Genomic DNA, 27,117 nt, shown 5'->3' with positions numbered 1-27,117 from the left:
TCAGCCCTTCATGCCAGCACCGCCATTCAATGTGATTATAGCTAATCATCCAGAATCAGTACCCTGTTCCTGTTTTTTTCTCCATGTCCCTTGATTCTGTTTTCCCTTCAGAGCTACATCTCACTCTATTGAATACACCCAGTGAATTGGCCTACACTGCATTCTGTGGCAGAGAATTCCACAGATTCACAACTCTCTGGGGGGAAAAGTTTTTCCTCATATAATGCCTTATAAAGCTTCACCTTTTCCTTGCTCTCATTACATCTCTATTTGTAAACCCAAAGACCCCAATGTTTTTTTAAAACCACTTTTATTAATCACTGCCATTTTCCTTGAACTATGCACAAATACCTCTCCTTACGCTTCCTGTTACACAGGACTTTTCTGAAAAGTGGTGTCGTGAACTCCCAAGACCAAATTATTAATTTATGTTCAGAAAAGTACTGATCCTGGCACTGATCCCTGAGGAACACGACAGTATATTCCTCCAATCCAAAAAATCACTACTATTCATTGTTTCCAGTCATTTAGTCAATTTTTCTATAATTCTTCCACTGCTACTTATATTCCATAGACATTAATCTTGATGATAAGACTATTATGCAGCAGTTTATCAGTGCCTTTTAAAAGTCCAAATGTAACACATTTTCTTCATTTGCCTTTTGATACAACCTCATCAATAATCATAAATTAGATAAATGTGATTTGTCCTCAAAAAATTAAGGGACTGGCTTTCCCTTGCCAATCCATCGTGTTTTAATCGCGTAACTGATAACCGTCGCTTATTATTGTTTTTAAAAGTTTTCTCGATGACTGATTTATGGATACTAGGTTTGCCTTATATTTATTTTATGCACAGGCCTACAGGATTTGCTGATCTGCATTCCTTAGACACTTACCCATTAATTTGCATGTGATTGAATTATTAGTCAATTCTCTCAATTTCACTTCCTCCAACATACGATGCATCCCATCCGAATTGGATATTTTATTCATTTTATGCAAACCAACCCTTCTAGTATCTCTTCTTTATCAAATTTTAGTCCATCCAGTATCTGAACAACTTTTCTTTTGCTGTGAATCTAGCAACATCAACGTCCTCAGAATTGGCTGATAAAGTCCTCGCTTAATACCTTTTCACACTTTATACTTCCATCAGTAAAGCTTGTCTATGCTGATCAAGATGCCTCAAATCCCTCTAAACATTTCCTATTCATGTACCTGTCCAAATGTTTGTTTGAGTGTTGTAATTGTCCCTGCCTCAACAACTTCCTCTAGCGGATCATTCCGTACACCCTCTGTGTGAAAAGTTGCTCCTCAGGTTCCAATTAAATCTGGCAATTGGAATCATGGGCTGCAATGCGAGCCACAACAACAGCCACATCAACTGGAGTTTGTGGTGGGTGAAGAAGGGCTCGCTGGTGCACCTTGAATATCAGGGGTGGCATCGGAAGCTGGGACTGGGGAGGCGTCAGCAGGTCCATCCGCTACAACCAAAATTTGTTATAATGGAGTCCATTAAAACAAGGGCTTACAGTACATGTATTTCTCGATCCCACTGCTCTGCAACTCCCCTGGGCCTTACTGTTCACGGTGGATGTCCTGCATTGGCTTGATTTCCCAAAACCCAGCATTTAACTCTTATCCGAATTAAACTCCATTAGCCATCTCTCAGCTCACTTACCCACATATAATTACTGTACTATTTTATGTTAGGATAAAACGGCACTATTTCTTGCTCTGGCACTCTCCCCCAATCCTTTGTGCACCTTTTTCTCTTTTGTTTCAAGGTTACAGTTCAGCTTGCAACCCTACCACATTTTTTCAGCCTTCCTCCATTGCCACTCTACAATTCAATTCTTGGAAAATAGAACAAGGACACTGTTTCCAATTTTGTTGTGATGCAATGGATCTGGTTTGTAATCAAATCAGGTCCCACGAATCAAAGCATCTCCCTCCTGCACCATCCTCTTAGTCATGCTTCCATTCACAATAGCCTCTCATCTCTATAGTTGCTTGCATATAGGAGCAATCTAGAAATTACTACTGTATGTTTGTGCTCATGGTCCCAAAACATTTTGCTAACCTCTTCAAATGTGCTTGCTGCACCTCATCCCTTTTTCTATCAGTGTCATTGGTACCAAAGTATCACATGCAATACTGTGCACCTTCACAGTGTTATCGTTTATTCCCTTTACTCAATTTATGATTTCTAAACAAAAGATATACATATTATTTAAAAAAGTGAAATATACATTCAATAATACATTATTAATTATTTCACACTCATTAAAACATGGCAATGTGAATGATTACAACAAAGAATCATGGTTAGATTATGTTACACATTATAAGAATAAGGAAAAAATGATCCATTTCAGAGATGCATACATTATACATTTCCGAGATGTATAGTTGCAGAGACTACGAAAGCAAAACAAATTGGTTAGTAAGTTTGCAGATGACATAAAGATTGCTGGGGCTTGCAAGGAAGGCTGTCAAGGTAAACAGCAGGATATAGATCAGCTACAGTAATGGGTGGAGAAATAGCAGCTGGGGTTAATCCAGACTTGTACGAGGTGCTGCACTAGGGAGGTCAAATGTAAGGGGAATTATACAATTAATGGCAGAACCCTCAACAGCATTGATGTCCAGAGGTAATCTTGGGGTCCGAGTCCATAGCTCCCAACAAATGGCAACACATAGAATGGTAAAGAAGACATATGGTATGCTTGCCTTCATAAATTGGGGCATTGAGTGTAAGATTCAGGATGCCATGTTGCAGCTCGAGAGGGCTTTGGGTACACCACATTTGGAATATTGTGTGCATTTCTGGTCGCCCTTTGCAGGTCAGATGTGGAGGCTTTGGAAAAGGTGCAGAGGAGGTTTACTAGAATGCTGCCTGGATTAGGGGATATTAGCCACAGGGGGAGATTGGACAGACATATATTGTTTTCTCTGAAATGCTGGTTGCAGGAAACCTGATAGATGTATATAAAATCATAGATAGAATAGATTGTCAGACCTTTTTTCCCCCCAAGAAAAGAAAATCAAACACTAGAGTGCATGGCTTTAAGGCGTGAGAAACAAAGTCTAAAGGAGATGTGGGGTGTAATTTCTTTTTACACAGAGGGTGGTGAGTGCCTGGATCATCTTGCCAGTGTTGGTGGTTTAAGGCAGATATGATGGTGGCATTTAGGAGGCTTTTGGATAGGCATGTGGATATGCAGGGAATGGAGGGATGTGGATTATGCGCATTAAGAGATGGTCTTGGCATCATGTTCGGCATAGACATTGTGGGCCAAAGTGCCTGTTCTTATGCTGTACTGTTCCATGTTCTATGTTTTAATTTTACTTTGGGATGTCTTTACATGACATTAACTTTAAATGAAATTATAGTTTTAATCTGGGGACAGGGCAGTAAAGAGATAGCAAAATCAATTGTTCAAACCATTCATAAAATGGCACAAATATTCCATCTAGTGTCGATGAATATGTACATTTGTAACCCTTGTCATCAGATCTTTACAGGTTATCGTTCATTCTTGGTGTGAACAGTCAAAGTCTACTTGAATCTGCTTTGGCCACTTTACTGGCTGCATGTTTGTTATTTATCGTTGACAAAGAAAATCTCAGTTAACCACTTCATATTTGTTATGTGCTTGGATTTTAAGCTAAAAGCATTGCCTTTTTATTTCTAATACCAGTTTCACAGTCCATTTTCAATCTTATGGACTTTACAATTATGGCCATCAGACTTAACATGGCGTTTGATAATTGACAAATTATGCTGTCAGCATCAAATTTCGCAGCCAGTATCATGGTTATTACCAACTTATTTTAATCAGAAAACAACATCTAGCGATTCTGTTTATATGCATGAATGTTTCAATTAGAATTTGCACGTCATCTTGTTTTACACCAAAAAAGTACAATGGTACAGTCTGACTGTCAAGTTAACAATTTATTTTCATCATGGATTTTATTCTTTTCCTTAGTTTTGCCAAATCTTTTACACAGTCCCATGAACTGTCATTGCCATTTAGTTTGTATTACGATGGGACTCTCCCATAACATTTAAAACATTAACAATATGCCATGTAATCTTCTTCTGACAGCTGATATCTATGTTGCAAACAGCATGGTCACAAATATGAAAGGGTTAACACCCAACTGCTTATTTTAAAGATCTCTCCTCAGAGAAGAAAAATTACAATATTGTGATTTTGGACACACAATCGATTCTCACCCCTGCCCCCCAGAAAAAATCCTTAGGCTCATTTTCATAATCTAGTAATAGAAAACTAAGTGCCATGCAGCACAATTTGAATGTATTCATAAAAATATTGATAAGGCCAGTTGCCTTAGTGAAAACATTTTTTTCTATTAAAGACAAAGTATTTTTGTTTCTTCAACTTTTGTCAGTTGCCAACCCATTTAAAAATTGCTTCTGTTGATTGAGATGTTAAATTATCATATTTACATTTTATAGCAATATTCACTTTTTATATTTTTACTTACCAATAATGTCCATTTCTTACAGAAACCTATTAATATTTTAACTTTATAGGAATTTTTCAGTTCTTCTTCCTCTCAGACCAAAATATAGAATTATGAAATGTTTAATGTTCTAACTTTCTCAAATACATTTGACAAGAATTAGACATTCATGAATCACAAGAGCTGGTATCAAACTTAACAAAATGGAAGTTAACATAAAGTAGCCAATGGACTCTCACTCCATTCTCTACCATTGCCCAACCATCATCATAAAGCTATGTTACAGAGGCAGACAGCACAGAAACAGGCCTCTCCGCCCAACTTGTCCATGCCAAACAAGATGCCTTATCTACACTAATTCCACCTGCTTTAAACATGTCTTCTAAACATTGTTATAGTGCTTACGTGACATACCTCCTTTGGCAGCTCGCTCCATAGACCCCCCCCCCCCCCCAAGTTCAATTAAACTTGGTTGCTCCCATTCTCTTCTAAATAGCCATAATCACAAAATAAATTACAATGGCTTCCCGCTTCTGCATCTGGCTTTCTCCAAGGAATCACATTCTTGACCGCCTCTTCCCATCTCCTATCAACAGCCTGCCCCTTAAAACTATCACCTGAACATGTAGTCTTTGTTTCAAATATGTATGCTGCCAACACTTTTTCATCATAACTTCTAACCTCTTATGATTTCTAAATTGAGACAGCTTAAGTCTCTGATAAAAACAAATGTTTGGCTTGAGATGAATTTTGAATTGTGCAGCTAAATCATCAAGAAGACCAGTTATTTCCAGTCATACCAGTCACGCCTATTCCTGTTCCTGTCTCTGCTCATTAGCTGCTGAAACCTGTTCTAATGCACTCCTAGCTAGCATACCTCATTCTGCCCTTCATAAAATGAAGGTAATCTAATGTGTCCTCATTCATACCATTCTATTTACCCATCACCCACATGGTCACTGTCCAATATTACTTTGATCTTAACATTTTCATTCTTGCTTTTTGATCTCTTTAGGCCTTTTTCTCCTTCGTTGATGTGATCCTTTCTTGTCCCACAACCATTCCAAATATCTAGTATGTATCCTGAACATAGCCAAATTACAACATTATGTCTTTAGCTGACCAATCCTCCTTAGAATATCAGGTGTTCATTTTAAAACCTACCTACTTGACGAAGCTTTTAGTCATTTGCCCCAACATTTCCTTGGATGATTTCTGCAGGCTTTGTTTGAAATTCCTCAAGATATGTTGCAATATTGGAGGCATTGCATAAATATTATTCAATTGCATCAACATTTAGATCGACAAGTGGATAGATTATTTACAACTTCCAAACATGGAATTAGAATTTAGTACCAAACATTCAAATACAAAGGATGTAACTTAGACCTTTGAAAATAATTAATTATTTAATGATACTTTTAAGGGGCGCTAAAGAAAAAAAAGTGATGAGAATCAATGCAAAGATATTTCCCATGTTTACACATGTAGGTTCTATTACTATTGAATCAAATTATTATTTATTTAAAATTGTGTGCATGTATAGCACAATTAATTACTATTACAATTAATTTCATGATCTTGCATAACTTAACACAGTTTCTAACCTGGGTTCCAGCACATTTTACATTTCTCTTAACATGTTGCTGATTAAAACACTCACAAATTATATGTGGCTCTCTCAGAATTACAGCACTTTAAATAATGTCTTGAATCACTGCTAGCAGTACACATGACAACAATAACTTGTATCTGTATTCAGACAGGATAGAAATTGAATAGAATTGCATACCAGGCGCAACTGCGGCTGAGTGGGGAGAAGTTGCTTCATCACCTCCACTTTTCTGACTCATTGATACAATTTTTGTTTCACTTGATGGAAGCCGCAGCTCTTTTGGCAGTAGGTCATAGACAGATTCTGTAAATAAAAAGGGGAAAAATACTGCTTAGTTTAAAATGTTCATTACAACTTTCAATATTTACACTATGGAATATAACATTGGTAACCATATAGCAAAAAAATCAAAACCATATTGTCAGGTTTGATATTTTAACCATGACCAAACTCTTTCACCTGTGACAAAACAGTTAATTCAAAAAATGTGACATTAGTTTTGGCGTTTCTAATTTTAGCTAAAATATGATAAATAAAAGTTGTAGTATCAATATAGCACATACATCATCAATAACTGGTTAATCTGCAGGGGCACACACTATTTGCTTCATAATATAAAATGAGGATTGCAATAACATTCATAATTCATAAAACAGAAATAGCCTAGAACGGTAAGCAAATATATAAACTGGATCAAGTGGGTAGGTGTATTTACAACTTCCAATCATGGAATTAGAATTTAGTACCAAACATTCAAAATTGAAGGAAATAACTTAGATCTTTGAAAATTGTTAATTATTTGGTCAAATACGTTCAAAGTCAAAGTCAAAGTCAAAGTAAACTTTATTGTCAATTCAAATAATTCAACAAGTAGTTACACAGAGGATTGAAATGGCGATTCCCCATACTCCAAATGTGCAAGTAATATTTATAACACAGACAGACTATATACCAATAAAGATAGACAATGAACATATACATTATATAAAATATTCACAGTGTGCCAGAGTGTAGTAACATTTTGAGCTAGGTTATTAAGGTGCAATAATAAAAGATGCAATATAGAAAAGTGCAAATAGCATACATTTCAAGGGACGCTGAAGAAGAAAAAGTGATGAGAGTAAATGCAAAAGGTAGACAAAAATGCTGGAGAAACTCAGCGGGTGAGGCAGCATCTATGGAGCAAAGGAAATGGGCGATGTTTCGGGTCGAGACCCTTCTACAGACTGATGTGGGTGTGGGGGGGATGGAGCGGGAAGAAGAAAGGAAGAGGCGGAGACAGTGGGCTGTGGGAGAGCTGGGAAGGGGAAAGAAGGAGAAAGCAGGGACTACCTAAAATTGGAGAAGTCAATGTTCATACCGCCGGGGTGTCAACTACCCAAGCGAAATATGAGGTGCTGCTCCTCCAATTTACGGTGGACCTCACTCTGACTATGAAGGAGGCCCAGGGCAGAAAGATCGGATTCGGAATGGGAGGGGGAGTAAATGCAAAGATATTTTCCGTTTACACCTGTAGGTTCTATTAATATTGAATTAAACAATTATTTTTGCAATGCAAAGATATTTCCCAAGTTTACATCTGCCGGAGGAAGCCCGCGGGTCATGTAGCATTAGTGGAGGTGAAGGGATGGTCACCATTTTGGGTCAAGACCCTAAAAGTGGCTTCACAGATAAGCAGGATGGTGAACAAGACGCATGGTTACCTGCCTTCATCGGTTGAGGCACTGAGTACAATAGTTGGGATGTCATGTCACAAGTGTATAGAATGCTGGTTAGACCACACTAGGAGTGTTGTGTGTAGTTTTCATTGCCATGCTTCAGGGGGAGGAGGAGCAGCCAGAGGATGTTGTGCATGGTGGCACAAATGACATAGGTAGGAAAAGGGATGAGGTCCTGCAATGAATATGGGGGAGATAGACACAAAAAGCTGGAGTAACTCAGCAGGACAGGCAGCATCTCTGGAGATAAGGAATGGGTGACGTTTCGGGTCGAGATCCTTCTTCAGACAGTTTGGCAATACGGTAAAAAAGCAGGACCTCAAGGATAGTATTCTTTGCATTACCCCCGGTGCCACATGCTAGTGAGGGTAGGAATAGGAGGATAGCATGAAGCTTGAGCTCCTTGTCCAGTGGTTGTAACTACGGTTGTGCTTTTACCGAGACTTGGTTACAAGAAGAACAGGAATGGCTGTGGTCTAGGGTTTTGATGTTTCAGACCTAATATGGTTGTAAAATCATGAAAGGAAAGTATTGGAGTAGATAGTCGCAGTCTTTTTTCCAGGGAAGGGGAATCTAAACTTAGAGGGTGCAGGTTTAAGGTGAGCAGAGAAAGATTTAACGAGGCCCGAGTGGTAAGATTTTCTCACAGGTGATGGTGGGTATATGGATCGAACTACCAGAGGAAATGGATAGGAAAGGTTAAGAGGGACATTGGCCAAACACGGGCAAATGGGATTAGCTCAGGCAGGCACTTAATTCAGCAGGAACAAGTTGGGCTGAAAGGTCTGTTTTCTTTTGCTTTGCATTCTCATCAAATTCAGATGCTCAGTGCAATTCATTCTTTGAATACATTCCTATGGCTTTCATCTCCTTTAGGGCACCACACCAATTCAGGCAAAACCCTACATTCATACCCAACATTTGTTATCCATTCTTTTTTTAAATGCCTCCACCTTTAAACCGGGAAAGTACTGCTGCTGTGCACTGACACGAGTACTTCAGCTGTTCTAGTTGCCAAGCTACAGTAAGCGAGTAAGATTCAGCTGTCTTTGGGGGTGTTGCTATGTCCTGGCAGGCACTCTTTATAGCAGTTAATTTGCATGGATATGACAGAAACAGGAATCCAGAATAGAATGGTCAATTGGTTATGTAAGAAGAGACTCTTGGAGAACCTAAATACTGACATAGTTGTACCATGCAAAAATGCTTGTTTCCATGCTCTTTAAATTCTATGCAATGTATTTCTAAGCATAGAGTTCATTCATGCAACTATGCCCTCTTGAACCTGGGCAGAGTACCGATTTAACACAGTCTGGTGCAATCTTAGAATAAAGACTTAGTTGACCTGGAATTAGTAACAAGATTAACATGAGTAACAAGAGTCGGATTAATGGCGTAGATTATTTTCTAAATGGGGAGAGAATCCAGAAATCGGAGGTGCAAAGGGACTTGGGAGTGCTGGTGCAGGATTCGCAAAAAGTTAATTTGCAAAAGTTAATTTAATTTGTCTGAAGAAGGGTATTGGGCCCGAAACGTTGCCTATTTCCTTCGCTCCATAGATGCTGCTGCACCCGCTGAGTTTCTCCAGCATTTTTGTCTACCTTCAAGTTAATTTGCAAGTCGAATCGATAGTAAGGAAGGCAGACGCAATACTAGCATTTATTTCAAGAGGGCTAGAATACAAATGCAGGGATGTAACGCTGTGGCTCTATAAGGTGCTGGTCAGGCCGCATTTGGAGTATTGTAAGGAATTTTGCGCACAATATCTGAGGAAGGATGTGCAGAGGAGGTTTACAAGAATGATCCCAGGAATGAGTAGGTTAACATATGATGAGCATTTGACGGCACAGGGCCTATAATTACTGGAGTTTAGAAGGATGAGGAGATACTCATTGAAACTTACTGAATAGTGAAAGGCTTGGATAGAGTGGATGTGTATAGGATGTTTCCACTAGTGGGAGAGTCTTGGACTACAGATGATAGCTTCAGAGTTAAAGGACGTTTTGGTTAGGAATGAGATGAGAAGGAATTTATTTAGTCAGAGGGTGGTGAATCTGTGGAACTCATTGCAACAGAAGGCTGTGGAGGCCAAGTCAATGGATGTTTTTAAGACAGAGAGATAGATTGATTCTTGATTAGTACGTGTGTCAAGAGTTATGGAGAGAAGGCAGGAGAATGCAGTTAGGAGGGAGAAATAGATCAGCCAAGGTTAAATGTCAGATCAGATTTGATGGGCTGAATGGCCTAATTCTGTTTCTATCACTCATGGCCTTAAGATTTACTTACCGTGTTTCCCGGCAAAAAAAAGAGAGCCCGGGACTGGCGGAGGGGCCGGCAGAAGGCGCTGAGGTGGCGGCCGGTTCTGCTGCCCGTCCCGGCGGCTGCTAGCAGCCATCCGAGCTACTTCCCTCCTGGCCACAATGCGGTGGCTCCGTGCCCGGAAGCAATGAGTGCGTTGCTGGCATGATCTCTGACCCCCTCCTTCTCAACGCTCCTCCCCTCCCCGCAACTTTAACCCTGGCGGCCCAGCCAAGTTTACTACTCTATGCAGCTTAGGCCATGCTGACCCGGGCCAGACTCCCCACACGCTGTGGAAAGAAATTATTAATATCTCTCTGATTTTTCATCGATGGGAAAAATCCTTTGGTCCCGGAAGGCGGAGGGGGGCGCTGAGCGAGGTGGCCAAAAATGACGGCCGTAGGTGGCACCGTTTTCTCGGAAATCACAGCACAGTGGACCAAAAGCAGTCAAGATCAGACTTTTAGTAATATAGATTTCAAGAGGGCTTGTATACAAAAACAGGGATGTAATGTTGAGGCTCCATAAGGCATTGGTAAGGCCACATTTGGAATATTGCGAGCAATTTTGGGCTTCATATCTGAGGAAGGATGTGCAGGGGATGGGGCAAAGAAGGAAGGACAGGTGGGGAAAAAAAGTAGTGGGGAGGGTTTTGTAATGACGTAAAAATTTCAATGTTCACACCGCTGGGTTGTAAGCCACCCAAGGTATAGGAGGTGTTGTTCCTCCAGTTTGTGTGTGGTGTCACTCTGTCAAAGGAGGCCCAGGACAAAAAGGCCAGTATGGGAATGGAAAAACAAATTTAAAATGATTAGCAACTGGAAGATCTGGTAGGCCTTGGTAGACAGTGCACAATAGTTCAGCAGAATAGTCGCCCTTGGTCCCAGTCTACAGGAGGCCTCATCAGGAACGCCGGATGCAGTAGATGTGATTAGTAGTGCCCATGGGCTTCTGTCTCATCTGGAAGGACTGCCCCTGGTTGGTGAGTGAGTGATAAAAGGGACAGGTGTTACATCTACATTCTGTACCACCCAAACCAACCCCTCCCCAGGTACCTCCTCAGTACCTGGGGAGGGGTTGGTTTGGGTGGTACAGGATGTAGATTGGTTATTTCCTACTAACCAATTGTAGTGCTTGTTGGTAGTTGCTCCACCTAATATGCGATTCATATTACCAAGAGCTTGCTTACGTAAGTCAGTCTGAGTAGCTGCTAATTACTGTAATTTCGTGTAGACCGATGCTGTAAGTGTACTTTATTAAACATGTGCTGTATCTTGATGTGTGTCCGACTCGACTCATTACATGGTGTCAGAAGTGGGACCCACTTTCAGCACCCCCTTCGGCCGCTACAAATTCCTGAGAATGCCCTTTGGCATTAACTCTGCCAGCGAAGTTTTCCAACGCACGATGGAACAATTGTTTGCAGAGTATCCATGCTCCATCATTGTTGATGACATTTTCGTCTACAGGCGCGACTTGGTAGAACATGATACTAATCTGTAGCAAGTACTGGACCGTGCCAAAGACATTCAGCTCAAACTCAATCCCCTGAAGTGCAAGTTTCGAGTCACGGAAGTTACCTACGTCGGACATGTTTTCATAAGTAATGGTCTCAGACCAGACCCATAAAAAACTGCAGCTATTAATGAGATGCCGGTTCCTACTGACGTTTTGAGTCTACAAAGGTTCCTTGGAATGGTCAACTACCTGGGGAAATTTATTCCCAACCTCAACGACATATCTGCCCCCCTACGGGAACTGATACACGAAGACGCTGCATGGTCCTGGTACCCCCAGCACCAATGAGCTTTTGATACCCTCAAGTTGTACCTACACTTGCCTACTTTGCTTTGGCGTTACCAGTAACACTCACTTGCAATGCATCCCAGTACGGACTTGCCGCTGCTTGCCTGCAGACAACTACCGATGGCGACTGTAAGCCTGTTCTTTTGCCTCTTGCACACTAACTGATATTGAACAATGTTACGCCCAGATTGAAAAATTGCTCGCAGTGGTTTTCACCTGACAAAATACAAAGACTTCATTTTTGGGAAGTCTGTGACTATAGAAACAGACCACCAACCGCTGGTCACTATCTTGAACAAACCCATTCACGCTGCTCTGGCCCGCCTGCAACGGATGATAGATATATAGATATGCCATTTATTGTCACTATACATGTACAATGAGATTAAAAGCAGCTCGTACTCAGTGCATACATATAATTTAGTACAAAAAACAAGAAACAGAAAACAAAACAAAAGGGGGAGGGGGGGGGATAGGTGCACAATTCTGCGGCGCTATATACATATCTATAAAGGCAAAATGGTGAAGGATGAATAGGTAGTATTCTTAGGCAGATGTTTAAAGATTATATTAAATATTTAAAAAAATTATTAAAAAATATTAAAAATTACAGTTACAATACACATTACAGTTCCAAATTTCAGTACGTGGATAGAATAGATGGAAGTCCGGGTGTTGGGCTGTGAAGTCAGTGCATGTGTGAATTAAGAGTAGTTATGACTTTCGGAAAACAACTATTCCTGAGTCTATTTGTCCTAGATTTGATGCACCTATAGCGCCTTCCAGAGGGCAGCAGGTCGAACAGTCCAAACGCAGGATGGGAGCTGTCCTTGATGATATTCTTTGCCCTGCTAAGGCAGCGGGAGGTGTAAATATCCATCAGGGAGGGGAGAGGGCAACCAATGATCTTCTGTGCTGTCCTAGTTACCCTCTAAAGCCTCTCCCTGTCTGCCATGGTGCAGCTGCCGTACCATGCTGTAATGCAGTATGTCAGCAGGTTCTCGATGGACGAGCGGTAGAAGGTCAGCAGCAGGTTAGAGTCCAGGTTGTGCTTCCTGAGAACCCTCAGGAAGTGCAGCCGCTGCTGAGCCTTCTTGATGACCGCTGTCGTGTTGTCTGTCCAGGAGATATCAGCAGAGATAAGGACGCCAAGAAACCGGAAGGTGTTGACCCTCTCCACACACTCGCCGTTGATATGTAGGGGGACTAAGTCGGTGCTGTGCCTCCTGAAGTCAACAATGAGCTCTTTTGTTTTCCTGGTGTTCAGAGCCAGATTGTTTTCTGAGCACCAGGTTGTCAACTTCAGGACTTCCTCTCTGTAGGCTGCCTCGTCTCCCTTTGAAATAAGTCCGACTACAGTAGTGTCGTCAGCAAATTTGACGATGCGGTTGTTGTTGTGGGCTGGACTACAGTCATATGCAGCTGCAGCGGTTTGATTTCAACATTGTCTATAAAAAAAGGCATGGACATGCACATAGCTGACACGCTATCAGGGGCCCCATGCAAAACCAGCGAACAACAATGCCCAGTAATGAAGATATTGTATGTTCATACTGATTGCCTAAGCAGCCTGGCAGAGCACACGGCTGCTGACGAGATTTACAATTGCTGTCCGCAGTCAACCGTTGTGGCTGGCCGGATAAACAACACAACACTCCGCTCGCAATCCGCCCATACTTCCTGGTTCGCGACGAACTGGTGTTACAGGACGGGATTATAGTCAAGGGCCACAAGGCAGTTGTCCCAGCTGTCCTCCGGGACAAGTACTTCGACAACATCCACAGGGGCCACCCCGGCGTGGAAGCAACTTTACAATGGGCACAGAGCATGTTTTACTGGCCTGGTATGACCAAGTACATATGTGACAAAACTGAAGTCTGCGCCATCTGCAAAAGCCTGACGCCACATCAGCAGAAGCAGCTCTTACTGCCGCACCCAGTTCCTCCTCTACCGTGGCCCACGGTAGCCACCGACATATTTGAATGGCATGGGAAGAAGTATCTGGTTCTTGTCGACTATTATTTGGGCTGGTTTGACATTGATCTACTCCAAACCATCACATCCGAAGCGGTTATCCACTATTTCTCCATGCACGGTTCCCCTGCACGCCTTCTATCTGACAACGGCAGTCAGTTCACCAGCCAGCTTTCAAAAACTTTGCACAACGATGGGACTTTCGACATATCACCAGCAGCCCTGAGTTTCCGCAGTCCAACCGACTCGCTGAACGGACCATCCGAAGCGCAAAACAACTAATGGAGCATTCCTACCTTGCCAAATCGGACGTCTACCTAGACCTGCTCAATTTAAGGAACATTGCGAGGGATCCCATACTGGGTTCCCCAGCCCAACGACTGATGTCTCGCCAAACCCGTGCTTTCCTGCCTTTTCCAGCAGCTTCTGCAGCCACAGGTTCGTTCTCTGTCTGCGGCCCAGCAACAACTACAATTCAAGCGCGATACACAAAAACGTTTTTTTGACAAATCCAGTAAGCCACTTAAACCTCTCACCAGTGGACAGATTGTTCGCCTCCAGACCAACAAGGGCTACAGCCGTCTGGGTCACATCCACAGCCCTGCCAAAGAACCGCGCTCCTACCTGGTTAACGTGGACGGAGCCATTTACAGACGCAACCTTCAATATCTCCTACCAGTGAAGGAACCGCGTCATGCGACTCCACAACCAGAGGTTTCGCGTTTTGTATACCCACCCACTGCTGGGCCGGCTGCTCCACTATCAGAGACTGTATCTCCCGTGGCCTCCCTGCCTAGCTCACTCCTTCACCACCTCCCCGGCAGGGCCCCGGTCACATCCCCAGTTCCCTCTCCGGTAACTTCTCTGGTAAAAGGAGGAGATGCGGACTCGTACCACACGTGTTAGCAGACCACCCATTAGATAGGGCGATTTTGTGTAATTATCTATACTTTCCCTAGCAATGTTACAAAATTTTGAGATTTAAAAAATCAAGTCTGCAATTTATCCCATCAGATAAAGCATAACAATAAGTTTAATTTGACACCAAATTCACTTTCATATCTCAAGTATTAAAAAAGTTATGACCATTTTCATACTCGGAAATTAGCATCTTGTTCCCTATTGATTTTCAATGGACATTACAAAAAAGCTGTGATCTTGGATAGTCAAACGCCCATTTCTTAAGGAAAGATTAACATTTTTAAATAGCCTAAGTGTCCAAAGATTATTCACAAATAATTCACAATATAACATGATTTTTATATCTAATTTACATTAATTTATAGGCCAAATGGAAGGAATTTAGTGTTCAATTGCTGTAAATAAATGCCCATTTAAATCGGCTTTCTAGTGGGTTCATGTGGAACGCGCTGGTTTAGAACGTTGACATAGCGCTGGATTAGTGCCCTCAAATGCCGAGAAAAATACTGCGGGATATAAAAAGCCCAAAATGAGCTACTCGCTATAGATAACTTGATATTCAGGGTTATATATATGCCCCATTTAATGTAAAAATAAGGTACATACCTTTAATTGTTTGCTCTATAAAACCCTGGGGCTGCGAGAGGTTGCGAAATGAGAAAGTAATTTTAAAACTATTATAACTATATTATCGAGGCCTATAAAACTAATAATACCTTTTGCGACCGGGTCTTGCAGCGATTTTTCGTTAATGATTTACTAGGCTGAACATGTGCGATTAGTACAGCCTAGTAAAAATCGCGTTTTAAACCCGCCCCCTCCAAACAGCGCCAAAATCGCCGACATGGCTGAGGGCAGATTCCTAATGACGATTCAGGTAGGTTTTGTAACATACCTACTTTCCCATGTGTTATTAACGTTCCGGCTCCTATATTGTTTAGCCATCATGTTCCCACATATCTATGCTTTCTTTTGTTTCTACAAGGAAAGATGTAGATCGGTTATTTCTACTAACCAATTGTAGTGCTTCTTAGTAGTTGCTCCGCCTAATATGCGATTCATATTACCAAGAGCTTGCTTATATAAGTCAGTCTGAGAAGCTGCTAGTTACTGTAATGTCCTGCAGAACGATGTTGTAACATGTGTTGTATCTTCATGTGTGTCCGACTCGACTCATTTCACAGGATTAATAAACCAACAGGTTGCAGAGAGAGTGGAATCTGCGGAAGATGGAAAAGGTTGGGGATAGGAAGATCTGACTGCTGGTGGGGAACACATTGGAGATGATGGAAATGCCGGAAGATGATGCATTATTTACTCAAGCTAATGGGATGAAAAGTGAGGACCAGGGGAACTTAGTTTAGTTTAAATATTCAGCGTTGGAATGGGCCCTTCGGCCCATGCCAATCAACAATTCCCCCATTTACTAGTTCTAACCAACACACAAGGGACAATTTATAGAAGCCAATTAACCTATAAACCTGCATATCTTTGGAATGTGCAAAAAAAACTGTAACACTCCGCAGGGGAGTGTACAAACTTCATATAGACAGCACCTGTAATCAGTATTGAACGCATGTTGCCGGCGCTGTAAGGCAGCAGCTCTACTGATGCGCCCCTGTGCCACCACATTCATAGTTCTCTCTGGGGGGAGGGGGAGCGAGGGCCGAAATGTGGGACACAGGGGAGAATCAGTCTGAACAAGGGTCTCGACCCGAAACGTCACCCATTCCTTCTCTCTAACGATATTGTCTCTCCCGTTGAGTTCCCCCAGCATTTTGTGTCTACCTTCGATTTAAACCAGCATCTGCAGTTCTTTCTTACACAGGGGAGACAGGGTTGAAGGATACATCTATGACAGCAGGGGGGGAAATCATCTTTTCTAAAGAACAAGGATACCTTGGATGTCATGGAATAGAAAGCCTCATCTTGGGAGCAAGTATGACAGAGAAGGAGAAATTGAGAGTAGGGGAGCATGCCTTTGCAAGAGGCAGAATGGGAGGAAGTGCCCAAGGCTACACCTTTAACAAAGAATGTGAGGCGAGTAAAAGGAGAAGTTGTTGTGGATGAGAACATGCTCTGCCAGGCAGAGGAGAATGTTAGGAGAGGGAAACTGATTGGATTCTATTAAGATACACAAAAATGCTGGAGAAACTCAGCGGGTGCAGCAGCATCTATGGAGCGAAGGAGATAGGCAACGTTTCGGGCCGAAACCCTTCCTCAGACTGATAGGGAGTGGGGGGAGGCGGGAAGAAGAAAGGAAAAATGAGGAGGAGGAGCCCGAGGGCTGAGGAAGGAAGGGGAGGAGACAGCAAGGGTTAACAGAATTGTGAGAAATCAATGTTCATGCCACCAGGATGCGGACTCCCCAAGTGGAATATGTGCTGTTCATCCAATTTCCGGTGTTGCTCACTCTGGCTGTGGAGGAGGCCCATAACAGAGAGGTCGGATGGGGAATGGGAGGGGGAGTTGAAGTGCTGAGCCACTGGGAGGTCAGGTTGGTTAGTGCGGCCCGAGCGGAGGTGTTCGGCGAAACGATCGCCAAGCCTACGCTTGGTCTCACCGATATAGATCAGCTGACATCTAGACCAGCGGATGCAATAGATGAGGTTGGAGGAGGTGCACGTGAACCTCTGTCGCACCTGGAATGACTGCTTGGGTCCTTGAATGGAGTCGAGGGGAGAGGTAAAGCGACAGGTGTAGCATCTCTTGCTTGATCTGAAGAAGGGTTTCGGCCCGAAACGTTGCCTATTTCCTTCGCTCCATAGATGCTGCCGCTGAATTTCACCAGCATTTTTGTGTACCTTTGATTCTATTAAGGTTTGGTAGTTTTAGAATGTCCATTACATTTAACGTCTTTGTTTCACAATGATACGTGGCAGAGCAAGGCAACGATTATAACACATTTACCAAGCCAGATCATGAAGATCTTAGCATTTTGGTGCCAGAATGGATAAAATAATTAGATGGTTAAAATCTTATTTCTGGGTCCAGAAAATGTTCTGATGGTTGGTCTTCTTCTTCTTCTTGCGTATGGCGTATTACAGCCTAAAGTTGTAGATCAAGGGTAGACATCCAGGCCAGGACAGCATCAGTTCCTGGGTGGAAGGCTTTGATGCCACCAGGGAAAAGCATCAGTGAGCATTATTTTGATCAATATACTGGCAACATGCTCTGTTGGCTCAGTTCATGTCCCCATGTATTATTTCATAAACTTTGGAGCTGTTCCATTATAACTACCATGGAAACATGTACCAAGGATTGTAGATAACCCAGGTCATAATATTGATTGTCTCTATTTACATGCAGTCATAGTACTTCAGACCATGGAATGGAAAGCTCAGAAGTTAAAGGACAACAAGACTGAAAATCAACTGCAAATGCTACTAGTGGTAGAGAATGCATGAAGATAAGAGAAATGTGCGATATCTAGAGCATATGTAAAAGACATTGCTCATTTGCAGTTCGAGTTGAACAGTACAAACCAAAACAACAAATTGTGTAAAAAGCAGTGCTACAATAATTGAACAGTTAAGTATTGTTTTCCTGAAAATGTTTATTGTGAAATCAAAACCACTGCCCTTGTATTTCCAGAATGAGAATTGTGCTAGAATCTCAACAGATTATTGAAGTTTATTTTTTTTTATGCTGACTGGTCACATTATCATTCAAAACGAATCTGGTGTGAATCCAAAAAAAACATTTAATGTATCCGTTTAGATGGTTGCTTCCTTTGTTATTGGTATGGGGTATAGTACTAATACAATACTGTAAACATCCTTTGACTGATTATCATTTGTACTCCAAAGGATTAAAGAAAACAGTTATATTTCCCCATTTCATTCTTTCCTTAACCCAATGCCTATTTTATACTCAATGACTATCTGTAATGTTGAACAATAGCCACTGATTTTATTTGAAGAACGTCCATTTCCTATTCCATCGTGCAATTTTACCACTTGTCGCATCTACAAAATTAAATCAAAAGAACAGAAAGATGACTTGAATTTAGCAACAGGCATATTTTAATTAACTATTCTATTCTTTAAAAGGCTATTTTGTTTTCTGTATAATATTAGAGTCTTGTTATTACTGATTTCAAACAGTCCAACTGGCTTTACAATAATGTAAGAAATGGATAAGCCTTAAGAATCAATGTTCAGAAGTGGATTTCTATTGCTGAATCTCTTATTTTAAAAGATGGACAAACATATATTCAACATAAATTTGTTTTTCTGAAGAGTCGACTGAATTCTACTGCATTTGAGTTGCAAGTTGCATCATCTTTTAGATTTCCCAATAATTGGAGGCCAAGAGATAAACATTCTAGTTATTTATATTTCCCATCCGCGAGGATAACCAGAATACAAGTACAGGTGCACAACCTTTTATCCGGAGTTCCGGAAACCGAAAATCTCCGAAAACCAGCCATTTTTTCCAGGATGTCGTCTGCACCAAAGCTCGCGTTTGGCGCCAAACTTGACCCGAAACGACCCACGGTCAACCCAGGTCTGCACTACTGCAGCGGCTGCCTCCTCCCCGGAGACCGGGGAGACACTTAAACATCTGTAAATCATTGCTTAAATGTTAGTCAGTTAGTTTGGAGGGCTTTTATGTGAAGGGGGAGGGGGGGGTGAAGGGGGAAACTTTAATTCTTAGTCCCCCTACCTGGTCGGAGAGCCGGGGAGCGGTCAATGCCTTACCCGGTCGCCGGCAGTAAGCTCCGCAGCCCTGTGGTCTCCCAACATTCGCGGAGCTGGGGCTGCGGGCGTCCGGCCGTGGGCGGCGCTGGATTTGTAGTGCCGCGCAGCCAGGGGTAGAGTTGCCGGGGTCGGAGCTACAACCGGCGCTGCCCGTGGCCGGACGAAGCCCCCAGCTCCGCGATGTTGGGAGTCGGCGGCCATAGCGCTCCGGAGCTTACTGCACGGCGACCCGGTAAGGCATTGCCCGCTCCCCGCCTCTCCGACCAGGTAGGGGACTAAGAATTAAAGTTTTCCCCCTTCAACCCCCCCCCCCCCCCACCACATAAAATCCCTCCAAACTAACTGACTAACATTTATGCAATGATTTATAATGATTCCCCGGTCTCCGGGGAGGAGGCAGCCGCTTCAGACTTTTCAAGCCGCCCGCTAAAAATCTTCCATTCGGAAATCCGAAAAATTCCGAAATCCGACAAGTGTCTGGTCCCAAGGCTTTCGGATAAAAGGTTGTGCACCTGTAGCAAGCCCTCATTCTATCTTTGGTGGGGGGGGGGGGGGGGGGGGGGTGATTATTGTCTGTGCACACAGGATTTGCCCAGAGTGTGAAAAACAGAGAAATTAAATGTTGACATCTATCTGAAAGAAAACTGGCATGACTAACATCAACTGGGAACCACAGGATGGGTACCCTGCAGCATGTCAGCAGAAGGATAGCTTTATGTGTATGGCAGCCAGAATGGCAAGAAACCTCTAAGCAGAGGAACAAAGTTTGCCTGATGTGACTGAAGATACACATGGGCCACAACCAATCACCTGGATTCCTTTTGCTTAAATGTTACTTCTGCCTGGAGACTGCCAACAAAATTTGCTTTTAAGCTTTAAAACCATATCATAATCCAAATTTTGTTTTCAGACTCCAACCTTTCAATAATTGAACAGCTCTTAACTCTGGGAGTGTCTTCATACCTTACTATTTTTGATGATGAAGAAAATAGAATACTTATTTAACCAGGAATAAATATCATAAATCTACATCCAGTATACTATAATAATGCAAATAAACCATTATCAATTCAAACTAAGTAACCATGGTACTATCAAGGTTGATTGTAGGTTTATCAAGTAAAAATATTTAAGCACCTGAGAAAGATAACAATGCATATGTTGATTATATTAAAGAGTCAATTTTAAGATAAAAATGAAAACAGCTAACAGAAAAAGAAAGGAAGTAGCACCAATGCAGTCATCAATGTAGCAGAGGTAGAGTGGGGATAGGGCCAGTGTACGCCTGGAACAGGGATTCAAATGCACTCAAATTCATTCAAAGGTGCTCAAATTCACCTGGACCATTTCCGACATCTCCCTACCATTTCTAGATCTCAGCATCTCCATCGCAGGCAACAGACTACTGACCGACATCTACTACAAACCCACTGATTCCCATAGCTATCTTGACTACACTTCTTCCCACCCTGCTTCCTGTAAAGACTCTATCCCCTACTCCCAATTCTTCCGTCTACGCCGCAACTGCGTCCAGGATGAGGTGTTCCATACTAGGGCATCAGAGATGTCCTCATTCTTTTGGGAACGCGTGTTCCCCTCTTCTATTATAGATGAGGCTCTCACCAGGGTCTCCTCTGTATCCCACAGCTCCGCTCTTACTTCCCCCTATACGTAACAAGGACAGAGTCCTCCTTGTCCTCGCCTTCCACCCCATCAGCCGTCGCATCCAGCATGCCTCACCCACCGAGTTTCTCCAGCATTTTTGTCTACCTATTTTTCCAGCATCTGCAGTTCTTTCTTAAACATTCCCCCCTCTGTTATGAGTATCATTCATTTATTTTGATTGAAATCTTGCTGTGTACAAACTGGCGGTGGTGTCTGGCAAAATTGTAATATTAACTGATATAATTAAATGGATGTGAAGCAATTTACAACCGAAGGTCATGACAGGAACTACAGAAATTCAAGTTCTTTCTTTGTTAACTGAAGGCACCAGCTACTCGGTTGGTGTAGGAAGGAACTGCAAATGCTGGGTAACACCAAAGATAGATACAAAATGCTGGAGTAACTCTGTGTCTCCCTCTCCCGACGTTCAGTCTGAAGAAGGGACTCGACCCGAAACCTCACCCATTTCTTCGATCCAGAGATGCTGCCTGTCCCGTTGAGTTACTCCAGCATTTTGTGTCTAGCTATTGGGATGGATTCTGTAACATCTTCATTGTCACTGAAATTTGGAGAATTTGAAGAGCTAAAAATTTTAGTCAGGTGAAAAAGACGCCAGACCATAAGCTGGCAGACTGCAACCTGCCATTTCTTTTATTTATTAATTTTACGATCACTTGAAAAGCTGCACGTGATTCTAATTCTTTCTACAATCTTTAACTATCAAAAAGTAAGCCTCTTTTAGATGTTTTAATATTTAAAATAACATTTTAATACAGTATTCCAATATATTATCAAATAGCTTCTCAAAGTGTCCATACAGATATTATCTAATAGCACTATTAGTTTGAGTGTTAATGCACTGAAAGCTGAAGTATTCATTGTCAAAGCTGAAGTGTGAAGTATGAAACAAGTTTATTGAGAATAATAGCTTTTGAGCAATGTAACTGGGGTTGGGGGCAGGGGAAGTGGAGGATCCGATCCCAGCACTAATTCAAAAGGCAGAAAATCGCAGGAATGGAGAAATTATTTATAATTTACATTGTATGAATTATTGATTGCTATCAAGCTTTAGCTCTCACTGATCACAGGTGTCCAACAAACTTGATGCCTTAAAGCAGGCTGAGCAACTGAAGAATTCTTCCAGAGTAAGAATCTTAATCGTTAAAACAAAACTTTTAATCAGTTAGACAGAAACAAAAAATGTATAAGGTACATAAGATTAAAGTGGAAACAAAGATATACAGTTTTATTAATAATTTAAATGGATATGAAATTGAAATATTTATGAGGGATTGACAATTTATATGTACAACATTAATTTCTAGTGCCATGGTAATTGCTAAACAAAAATCTCATATTTCATTATGACATAAGGGTGGACATTTGGTGCATGTGAGTTCTCGGAGGGATCTAATTAAGACTATTCCCCACTTATTTCCTCTCAGACAACCATCAACTTCACCCACACTGGTGAATAGCCAATAACTGGAAATGGAGCATGGGGGCTACCATGACAGTCACACGAATGTGCAACCTCCATCCAGTCAGCACCAGAGATCAGGATCGAACTCAGGCCGCTGGCACTGTGGCAGCAGTTCCACCTGCTGCACCATTATGCGACCATGGCTTAATGTAACTTCTTCAGGGTTGCTCACTGCACCCATAAATTCTTCTCTGATCAGTTATTTCTAATTATGCTGGATAAGACTGAAAAACTGTGCTTCTTGTGGAAATGCAGAGAATCACTGATAACAACTTCTTAATTTCTACTTTTAACTGCACATTCCATAGACAATAGGTGCAGGCGTAGGCCATTCGGCCCCGAGCCAGAACCGCCATTCAATGTGACCACGGCTGATCATCCCCAATCAGTACCCCGTACCTGCCTTCTCACCATATCCCCCAACTCCACTATCTATAAGATCCCTATCTAACTCTCTCTTGAAAGTATCCAGAGAACCGGCCTCCACCGCCCTCCGAGGCAGAGAATTCCACAGACGCACACTCTCTGTGAGACAAAAGTGTTTCCTCATCTCCGTTCTAAATGGCTTACCCCTTTATTCTTAAACTGTGGCCCTGAGTTCTGGACTCTCCCAACATCGGGAACATGTTTCCTGCCTCTAGCGTGTCCAAACCCTTAATAATCTTATATGTTTTAATAAGATCCCCTCTCATCCTTTTAAACCCCAGAGAATACAAGCTCAGCCACTCCATTCTCTCAACATATGACAGTCCCGCCATCCCGGGAATTAACATTGTAAACCTACGCTGCACTCCCTCAATAGCAAGAATGTCCTTCCTCAAATTAGGGGACCAAAATTGCACACAATACTCCAGGTGTGGAGTATTCTCACAAGGGCCCTAAACAACTGCAGAAGGACCTCTTTGCTCCTATACTCAACTCCTCTTGTTATAAAGGCCAACATGCCTTTTGTTTTTTCTCTGCCTGCTGTACCTGCATGCTTACATTAATTGACGGATGAACAGGGACCACCAGATCCCGTTGCACTTCCCCTTTTCCCAACTTGACACCAGTTAGATAGTAATCTGCCCCTGTTTTTGCTACCAAAATGGATGTTTATTCTTTTATTCCTCCCCAAAGCCTGCTGGGTTTTTTTAAGATGAAAACTGACAGCTTTTCTGCTGTGCTTACTGCAAGGATCATTTTAGAAATTAATCTTTACCTCCACACCCATCTCCCAACCCCAGCTTCATTGCCCCATCTTTTAGAATCAGATAGATTACTGACCTCTGCCGGTACGGCAGGACTCTGGCAAAACCATAAGTTTAATTTCTAAACATAAATGCATCTACTTATAAAAAAATATCAATATTCACAGCTCAGTGTCATTCACATTGTCATTCCAACTCACAAGCCAGTGAAATATTTAGAGAATGCAGTTCCCGCATGGCTCTCTGCCACAGAAATAAGAAACATGGCTTTCTGCCAGGGGCCATGCAAACATAAATGTATGCCAGTGTTAGTATTATCTTAGAAACTAATTGTGCTTTATTCACATACCAGTGCTTTTTGTTTGAAAACATTCCTTCGCAAAGTACAATCTCAGCAGTTGTCCTCGTCCCTCTTTTACCCCCTCCTCCTTCCCAAAATGGAGCTGTCGCAAAGTACATTCAACCCAAGCCAGCCAAAGGTCATTCAAAGACAAACAGAGGAAGCAACCTGCTACAAATTGCTTGTGGAAAACATTGTAACAGGCTGATAACATCAAAAAACATTCATAAAGTACCTGAAATAATTTAAATTATGAGCTAGGAATAGAAGGATATGATTCTTAACCATTCAAAAAGAATAAAAATATTAACTTGCGCAAACAAAGGCGAGTTAGTTTTAATTAACGGATGTTTCAGTTTGATAAAGCTGGCTGTAATTGAGTTCACTGAAATAGTTTTCCTAAAGGACACATTTTCCTAAGGGACACAATTTCCTTAAGTCAAATATACTTCTGTTTGGTCTTCGATAATTGCTTCAATAAATTTTGCAGTTATTAGCTATATGCGTCCCCTCCTCAGGTTATGACAGGGTTCAATTCCTGAGAAATGTTTGTAACACGAAGAATTCACAAGTCGGAATTTTGGCCTTGAACTAAGTTCCCACACAGCATAAAATGCCGACAGAGGTGGGTTGCCCTTCAGGAATAAAATGTATGGAGAAGCAGTTTAAATCTCGTTAAGCCTGTCACAGGCTAACGGTATTATTTTTAAATAATTTGACTGCAGATGAGACTTTAAATGTCATTGATGGTTCTAAAAAGGATACTGCTAATACTGGCTCAGATGTTGTTCCTCTCGATAGGATTTGCAAAATGGTCACCAATCTGCTAACTAAAACATGATCTTCTTGGGTTTAATGTGGCCAAATTCTAGTTGGTGACAAGAACAGTCACCTACAGCCCCACAGCAGCCAGAAAATCTATACTGTCGGGTTCGGAAACACTCATCTGTATGTAAGGGCTCTACATAAGTAGACCATTTGCAAACCGGAGAGAGCCTGTAATTCCCTTGCAAAATCTAATTAAATACAAACCATAAATGACATTGCTAAAATGAAAGGATTCTGGACACAGCTGACTTATTCTATTTGTAACTTGTTCAACTGTAAGCTCTTCATCGTCTGCCTTCTCCATCTCTGACATATCTTAACTTCAATCTTTCTTGTCGTTTTCAAAATTATAATCTCAATGCTCGGCTGAACAGTTTCCATTCAGAAGTTTCTTACAAACTTCAGCCTACCTAAAGCTGTCACCAGCATCATGGAGCCGTTGTCCTCTGCACCCTGTTGTATGGAGCCGAGTCATGGACCACCTACAGCAGGCACCTGAGAGCCCCGGAACAATACCATCAAAGATCCTTGCGAAAGATTCTGAGGATCAGCTGGGAGGACAAACGCACCAACTTCAGCGTTTTGGAGGAAGCCAAGATGACGAGCATCACCACCACAATAATGCAACACCAACTTCGATGGACTGGCCATGTCATTCGCATGTCCAACACATGTCTCCCGAAACAAATCCTGTACTCTCAATTGAAGGAAGGTCGGTAAGCCCCCGGCAGGCCAAAGAAATACTTCAAGGACAACATCAAAATTATCGAGCAACTGGGAGCACATTGCACTGGACAGGTGCTCCTGGAGGAAATCCGTGCAGGAAGAAGATGCACGTCACAAAATGGAACTACGCCGTGTCGCAGAGACAAAGCGACAGCACCGTAAGGAGAGAGAAGAGAAGAGGACTCGGCAACTACCAACCAATGGGATTAGTTTAATTTGGTAATGACCAAATGAGCTGAAGTTTCTGTTCCTGTGCTGAACTTTTCCATATTTCTATAACTTAGGCAGAGTGGCTGGAGTGAGAGGATGAATAGTATCTTCCTGAAAGCAGAGAGCAAGTACATGCTACTTGGACCCATTGCTAATTCCCCATGCTTGTTTTTCTGCCTTCAAGTGTTGGACACCAGCTTTCTGGACTGCAGTAACACCCAGCAAGCTGCAGTTATACTCAAAAGTATCAAGAGCAGCAGATTGAGCTTTGGAGATAAAAAGTTCATAATTTTGTTAATGGTATTGATCCAAATTTAAACCTAAGCCTAATTCTCCACAACTCCTGAACTCCTCCACTCATTCAATGTATCCTTCCTGTAGGCTTCCGAACACACCTACAATTTCATTACCCATTCTCATTGCTAAAATTCACATCAGGAATCCCCAGGAGAAATTATGCATGACATCACCTTCCAGGGGTCTGATCTCCACATTCCTTCCTCTCTCCTACAATATTATCCTCCAAATTCTGCACAGAACATCCAAGTTGGTGACTGCAAATGCAAAATCAAGTAACAACACATCTTTCACTCCACTATCTTCACAACACTCATCCAGTGTGCCCTCTATCAGATGCTCCAATGTATCATTGAAAATCTCAGTTCCCCTCACTCTAATCACCTTTCTGCAATGTTTCCCAGGTCAAACTCACTTCCTACATGACTGCTTCAGCCAACGGTAAAGCAATTAGAGGTGCAGGTTAGGTTGAAGCGTTAAATAATCAATCACACTCTATATTCGTCAGGTCAAACAGAAGAACATTTATTTCAATCAATCTTACACTCACAAGTGGGAGAATGCCATCTATAATTTCTCTCCAGTTGTACAGATTATGGCATTTTATACATAAATCAAAGGTTTAGTGTATTCATCGGTATTCACCAGTACAGGTATTCCCGTATTAGCACACAGTCAATCTGGTTGAGAGGAGTTTATAATCAGTCGGCCAGCACTATCAAACTATGCCACTGTGGGAATGGAATGGTCTGTCTGATTATAATTGTCACGCACCGTGAAAAATCTTTATTCTTGCATTTCTGTTTAAGAGCCCTGGCAGTCTTGTTTTTTTTTAAATATCTG

The 27,117-nt window shown here is 41.9% G+C and overlaps 1 protein-coding gene across 1 annotated transcript in view; it reads right to left on the bottom strand.

The window, feature by feature from the left end:
* Positions 1–27,117, bottom strand: part of LOC129705416 (nuclear factor of activated T-cells 5-like) — a 129,397-nt gene that overhangs the window by 61,784 nt on the left and 40,496 nt on the right. The window contains exon 2 of the mRNA XM_055648971.1: positions 6,293–6,418. Within this exon, the coding sequence (XP_055504946.1) occupies positions 6,293–6,418 (126 nt within the window). The remainder of the gene's footprint in view (positions 1–6,292; positions 6,419–27,117) is intronic.

Source organism: Leucoraja erinacea, chromosome 17 (genome assembly GCF_028641065.1).
Source record: "Leucoraja erinacea ecotype New England chromosome 17, Leri_hhj_1, whole genome shotgun sequence".
NCBI lineage: Eukaryota > Metazoa > Chordata > Chondrichthyes > Rajiformes > Rajidae > Leucoraja > Leucoraja erinaceus.
The sequence above is the reverse complement of the archived record's forward strand: the minus strand, read 5'-3'. Positions and strand labels throughout refer to the sequence as shown.